General features: G+C 51.4%; 1 protein-coding gene across 1 annotated transcript; it reads left to right on the forward strand.

Annotated features, from left to right (window-relative positions):
* Positions 1 to 4,536: 4,536 nt before the first annotated feature.
* LOC124674872 (amino acid transporter AVT1I-like) lies at positions 4,537 to 6,665 on the forward strand. The gene is made up of 3 exons (XM_047210926.1): positions 4,537 to 4,834; positions 4,945 to 5,555; positions 5,822 to 6,665. Exons 1-3 carry the CDS (start codon positions 4,636 to 4,638, stop codon positions 6,332 to 6,334), a joined length of 1,323 nt encoding a protein of 440 aa, XP_047066882.1. The 5' UTR covers positions 4,537 to 4,635; the 3' UTR covers positions 6,335 to 6,665.
* The last annotated feature ends 299 nt before the right edge of the window (positions 6,666 to 6,964 follow it).

Here is a 6,964-nt window from a genome sequence, read left to right on the forward strand (position 1 = left end):
TACGCGAAGAAAAGGAGGCGAGAGGGGGCTGTGGGCCCCCTCCTCACGGGCGGCGCGGCCGGGGCGGGGCCCGTGCCGGCCTGTGAGGGGGGCCCATGGCGGCCCTCCTCGGCTCCCCTTCCGGCTCTCTTCGTCTTACGGAAAAATAGGAATTTTCGTGTAATTCCCGTCAATTCGCTGATCTTCCGAAATATTGCATCTGACGGTGCTTTTTCCGGCGAGAATCCCGGCTCCGGTGCGCGATCTCCAAATAATCATGAAATATACAAAATAGATGAAATAACATAAGTATCATCTCCAAATATGAAATATATCAATGAATAACAGCAAATTATGATATAAAATAGTGATGCAAATTGGACGTATCAGGAATCTACTGGAAATTAAGGTACTCCTTTTAATAGAGCACCGGAGCAAAGTATTAACACTCCGTGAACACATGTGATCCTCATATCACCGCCTTCCCCTTCGGTTGTCCCAATTTCTGTCACTTTGGGGCCTCGGGTTCCGGACAACAATACGTGTATACAACTTGCAGGTATGATCATAAAGCAATGAATATCATCATGAATTGATAACATGTTCAGATCTGAGATCATTGCACTCGGGCCCTAGTGACAAGCATTAAGCATAACAAGTTGCAACAATATCATCAAAGTACCAATTACGGACACTAGGCACTATGCCCTAACAATCTTATGCTATTACATGACCAATCTCATCCAATCCCTACCATCCCCTTCAGCCTACGGCGGGGGAATTACTCACACATGGATGGGGGAAACATGGCTGGTCGATGGAGAGGCGTCGGTGGTGATGATGGCGATGATCTCCTCCAATTCCCCTTCCCGGCGGAGTGCCAGAACGGAGTTTCTGGTCCCGAGACGGAGTTTCGCGATAGCGGCGGTGTTCTGGATGTCTTCTAGCGATTTCGTCTAACCCCCCGTGCGTTTTTAGGTCGAAGACGTTAAGTAGTCCAGAGGGGGCGTCGGAGGCTGGCCGAGGGGGCCACACCATAAGGCGGCGCGCCCCCCTCCTAGGCCGCGCCGGCCTATGGCTCGGAGGCCGTGGGCCTCCCCACGGCCTGCCCTTCGGCTCCGTGAGTCTTACGGGAAAATAGGCCTTTCGACATTAATTCCGGGATTTTCACGAAAGTTGAGTTTCTGCACAAAAACGAGACACCAGAGCAATTCTGCTGAAAACAGCGTTAGTCCGTGTTAGTTGCATCCAAAATACACAAATTAGAGGCAAAATAATAGCAAAAGTGTTCGGGAAAGTAGATACGTTTTGGACGTATCAACTGTCACCTCGTTGAAAATACCCTTCCACATCAATGTGAGACCTATGCCATGATGGCACTGTTACGTTGGCGGTGCGTGTCGCGCACATGGAGTACATTTAGAGATCCGTAGCAGGCCAAAAAAAAAAGATCGAGCAATCTAAGAGCATCTCCAGTCGCGTTCCCCAAATCGTTTTCTAAACAGCACGGACTGAGCGTTTGGGGGATGTGTTTTGTTCCTGCCGCGTTTGGGGGACGTCGCTTCCCAGCCGCGTTCCCCAAACTCGCCCCCAAAACTTAAAAATTAATTTTAATAGATAGAAGAAAACTCTTTACTAATATTTAAATCGGTGCAACATAAACAAATTACATATAAAACTTTGAAAAAATATAATCAAATTACATATAAATTATTTTAAACTACTACTTCTTCTTCTTTGATGATGGCCCCGCCTTGTCGTCCTCATCACGGTGGCGCTTCCTGCTCGTCACCTCTTCCGAAGAGGCGGTATCGTTCGACGCATCGGAGGAACTTGTGTGCTCCTCGTCGTCGCCAGCTGCGCCTTGGCCATGGCCTTCGCTTTCGCGTCCGCCTCCACCTTCGCACGGGCGGCCGCCGCCGTCGCCTCCTCAGACCCTTCCTCCTCCGCCTCCTCCTCCACGCCCTGCCATTCCTCCGCGTTGTCCAGTGGCGGCGGGGAATCATCGCCAGACTCTGTTCCACCAATGGCGCCATCCTGGAGGCTTGCCCTCGCTGGAGGTGTCAGATGTAAGGTCAAAGATGTAGCTCATCGGTGAGGAAAAGTTTGGATGAATGGCGGCCGATTGAAGATCCGAAAGCGTCTACGTACGGGTCTTATTGAGCGCGGATGAACGGCGGTGCTGAAGTCGAAGAGAGCGGCGGTTGCTCTTCCGAGGAGTTCGCGCTTCATTGCGGCGGTTGGCGCGTGGTTGCCAATGCGACGGTTCCCTTCCCGGCAACTGCACCGTCGCTACGTAGGCGGCGGTTGAGCGTCCGTGCCGCTGATGCGTCGGGCCCGCGCCTCCTCGCCTCTCATTTTGTTGTGTCGGGTGTGCTCGGAGCGTGTCCTGAGTAGCGGGATGGGCTCGGTGAGTATTGGGCTGCGTCAGACCAAAATGATCTTTGAGACGCGCGGCTGGGAACGACTTTTTATCTGGCGCGTCCCAAATACCTTTAGGGGACGGTTTGGAAGATGCTGTAAGAGCGGTGCACACAAGATCGTTTTCATCGCGTTGGTGTCGTTGGTACATCGTGAGATTGGAGAGTAAAAGCCATTTGTCTGTAATTCTAGCCATGAGCAAAATTTGCGGGGCCTACCTTGATCGTAAGTCATTAGTCGCTGTACACTACCTTGATTGCCAGTACTGTAGCTTATGCACACTAATCAAGTGTCCATCAAGCAGTCGGACGAGGCTAGTTTCTCCTGCAAAAAAAAGAGGAGATAGAGCCGGAAATAAAATGATGGATCTGGGTGTACGTACACGGGAAATAAAATGATGAATCTGCAAAAAAAATATTTGTGTTCTTTTTAAATTGAAATAAAATGATGAAACTACAACAAAGGTCACCTATTGAGGTAGGTATCCGGCTTATTTCATATACTTCCAAATATGTCCGTTTTGATTGGCCCACCGAGAAGAAGTAAGAAGCCCGTATATTTCATGGTTCGCTTGGGATGGAGGGATGCACACAGCGGGACATCTCATTTGGTCCACATTCGCTATTTTAATTTTTTTTGTTTCACCCAATTAACATATATGAATGATAATAACACATAAAATTAAATCTAATAACTAATTAATTATTACTAATTTGGTAATCATCGAGTTTACACATCAAGGTACGAAACCAAAGTTTCTAACGGCCCAACGCAATACACAAAATAAGATAGATATGTGCACCGCCTTTTTGACCATTTGTTTCTTCTCAAATCAAACCCTCTTTATCGTGTCTATGATAATCAAGTTGGCCATACAATATAGTTCTCCTCGGTGATTAATTTGTCCTCTATCTGCATGACTCTGCATGACTCTTGACCGGGCATTGGTCTCTTCGACTTGAAGAGCTCTCTCTCTCTCTCTCTCTCTCTCTCTCTCTCTCTCTCTCTCTCTCTCTCCCTCTCTCTCCCTCCCTCTCTCTCCCTCCCTCCCTCTCCCTCCCTCCCTCCCTCCCTCCCTCTCCCTCTCTCCCTCTCCCTCTCTCCCTCTCCCTCCCTCTCACCGTCTCTCCCTCTCTCCCTCCCTCTCCCTCTCTCCCTCCCTCTCCCTCTCCCTCTCCCTCTCCCTCTCCCTCTCCCTCTCTCTCTCTCTCTCTCTCTCTCTCTCTCTCTCTCTCTCTCTCTCTCTCTCTCTCAGAAAGCAACTTACCCTCATGTATGCTTGGGTCAACTGGCTTTTATTTTATGTTGCGACTTGTCTGTCGACTTCATCGCCCATAGGGTTGGCAAACAATAGCTCTCCATCAATAGAGAACCACCTTTTTGGGTCTCTTGTTCAGTGTCTTATCAATCATCCATAGAGCCAGCCTGATTGATCATGTTATTCATGATGCAATTGTCGATGTCCTCGTAGTAGGCCTATGCATAATTGCACAGTCAGCTCTTTTTTCGACTTGATCGGTGTCTAGCGATGGTGGTGGCGTCCCCATCGCTCGCCAAGGCTTGGCAGCCGTGCAAGCGGGATTCATATGGGAGTAGAGGGAGAGAGAGTGTGTGAATATGCCACCGATGAAAGGCCCGATGAGGACAGGAGGGGGATGCTACCGCATTTCTAGCCAAAATATGGGCTCGGAGTGGGTCGCAAGGCTCGTCCATTTGAATCACACCGCTGGGTCTTGCCCCTATTCGTGCAAACACGTTCGAACCGCCTCGGTCCATTTAATTAAGTCAGCCAGCTGATGCCCTAACATGAGACGTGCCATCTTACCTACTAGTTCGACATTACTTCGGGAATCCTAAGAAAGAAAAGGTGAATAGAAACTCTATTCCAGTCTCTCGAAAGCTGAGGATCCACATGGCAGGTCTACTACCGCGCGCGCGTGTTTCGTTCCAGCTTTTACACCACTCTCCGACTTGACGTCTTCATCCGTAGGATGGGCCGCGCGCGCACAAGAGTTTGGGAGCCGTGGGCCTCGTGATTCGTGACCCCGCCGTTGCCCGTCGCAAGAAACCAACGTAGGGTTCCCTTTTATACAGCTCAGGATCAGGCTGCTGCGGCACAGCTCGTGTCCTCTCTGCTCTGCCTGTCTCTCTTTCCCGTCGTGCGTGCGGCGTGCCAACTGCCAACGGCGCTGAGGAGAGCATCGCCGAGCGAGAGAGAGGAGTACGGATAAGAAGATGGCCAATGGCGGAGCGGCGCCGCACAGTCCTTCCGACGACTCGCCGGATTTCGAGCGCCCCCTCCTCCACGCGCACGGCGGCTTGCAGGCGGGCAAGGACCCCGCGGCGGCGCGCGACCACGAGGCGCAGTGCTCGCCGGATGCCGGCGGCGCGACGTCCGTTCGTACCTGCTTCAACGGCCTCAACGCCCTCTCCGGTCAGTCCGGAACCGAATTCGACTTTTGTGTTGTTGCTACAATCTGTCTTTTCAGGACTGCGAATTACAGTACTTGACACTGGCCAACTCGATCGATCTTGGTTTTTCAGGCGTCGGGCTGCTCTCCATCCCCTACGCCCTGGCGGAGGGCGGCTGGCTGAGCCTGGTGCTCCTGCTCTTCGTCGCGGCGGTCTGCTGCTACACGGGGCAGCTCCTGCAGACGTGCATGAGCGCGTCGCCGGACGTGCGGAGCTACCCGGACATCGGCGCGCGCGCGTTCGGTGCCAAAGGCCGCTTCGCCGTGTCCTTGTTCTTGTACGCCGAGCTCTACCTTGTCGCCATCGGCTTCCTCATACTTGAGGGGGACAACCTGGACAAGCTGTTCCCAGGCACTAGCCTCAGCCTCGGCCCAGGGATCGTCGTCTCCGGGAAGCACCTCTTCATCGTGCTCGTGTCCATCGCCATCCTGCCGACGACGTGGCTCAGGAACCTCAGCGTGCTCGCCTACGTGTCCGCCAGCGGCGTGCTCGCCTCGGTCGTGCTGGTATTCTGCGTGCTCTGGGCCGCGGTGGCCGACGGCGTCGGGTTCCAGGGGAAGGGGACGATGCTGAATGTTAGTGGCCTGCCTACTGCTTTGGGACTCTACACTTTCTGCTACTGCGGCCATGCCATATTCCCAACATTGTGCAATTCCATGAAGGAAAAGGACAAGTTCTCCAAGGTAATAAGTACTGACTCTGAGTAGTAGTCTATGATTTTGATGCCACTGAAAACATTCCTAAACTTCTGGAGTAGAATATTTATCTTTTGTGTGCAATAATTCAGAGTAGTGAAAACCAGTTACGTAAAAAACATAACTGATACCGAGTGAGAAGTGGAAGCACAAAAACGTTTGATGGTGACACAACAGTGTTCGATGCCAAACAATGTCTTGCTTCCCCTGGCTGATGATTTCGTCTGTCTGCCTGTCTGCTGCTACATGGATAGGTACTCGTCATATGCTTCGTCGCATGCACCCTCAACTACGGATCCATGGCCATACTCGGCTACCTCATGTACGGCGACGACGTCGAGTCTCAGGTGACACTGAACCTCCCGGAGGGCAAGCTCAGCTCCAAGCTTGCAATCTACACGGCGCTGATCAACCCCTTCTCGAAGTACGCTCTGATGGTGACCCCTGTCGCGACAGCGATCGAGGAGAAGCTGCTCGCCGGTAACAAGAGGTCCATGAACATGCTGATCAGGACCTTCATCGTCATCAGCACGGTCATCATCGCCCTGACGGTCCCCTTCTTCGGCCACCTCATGGCGCTCGTCGGCTCCCTCCTCAGCGTCATGGCCTCGATGCTGCTCCCGTGCATCTGCTACCTCAAGATCTTCGGCACGGCGAGGTGCAGCAGGGCTGAGGTTGTGCTCATCGTCACGATTATAATCCTTGGTTCCTTGGTTGCTGCAAGCGGAACCTACTCTTCTCTGCAGAAGATTATTCACGAGTTCTGAAGCCAAGTGCTGCACATCAGACATGGTAACACCCATGGCCACCCAGCTTGGTGCTCTGCTGCGATGCCAAATGCCCAAATATCCACAGCTGAGCAGCAGCAGAGTAGCGTGGTCAAATCATGAAAGCTTGTTGATGAGACTGTGTATTGCAGATCAGAGTATTTTAAGCTCATATGTGCAGTGTGTAGTAGTATTACATATTGATGTCTTGATGATATTGGCCATGTCTTTCTTTTGCTAGAAAAATAGGTGATTACATGGTAGTGTATGACGGCGCTCCGTCGGGGTTCCACTGTAAAAATTGAAATGCATTGGAACATTTATTGTAGTACTGCCTTGTGGGTTCCGTTTCCCTGATTTCTCCATGTTTCGACCAAGGTGAGTTTGTCTAGTTCAATTCACTAAAATCTCTCACAGACGAACAATTTATTCGCAGAAGAGATAAATTTTTGAATTAGCGCACTCAGCCGCACCAAAAAATCCACATAAATGCAAATAGCAGCAAAGCAATATTTTTCGAATTTTCAGCAGAGGGATAGAGAGGGAGAGTATCAGAGCATCAGAGAAGGAAAACAAAAGCAGGGGCTACGTGCCTCCCAGGTAAACAAGCCAAGCATCGACCAAGGGCCG

The sequence above is a fragment of the Lolium rigidum genome, chromosome 7 (assembly GCF_022539505.1).
Source record: "Lolium rigidum isolate FL_2022 chromosome 7, APGP_CSIRO_Lrig_0.1, whole genome shotgun sequence".
Taxonomy (NCBI): Eukaryota; Viridiplantae; Streptophyta; class Magnoliopsida; order Poales; family Poaceae; genus Lolium; species Lolium rigidum.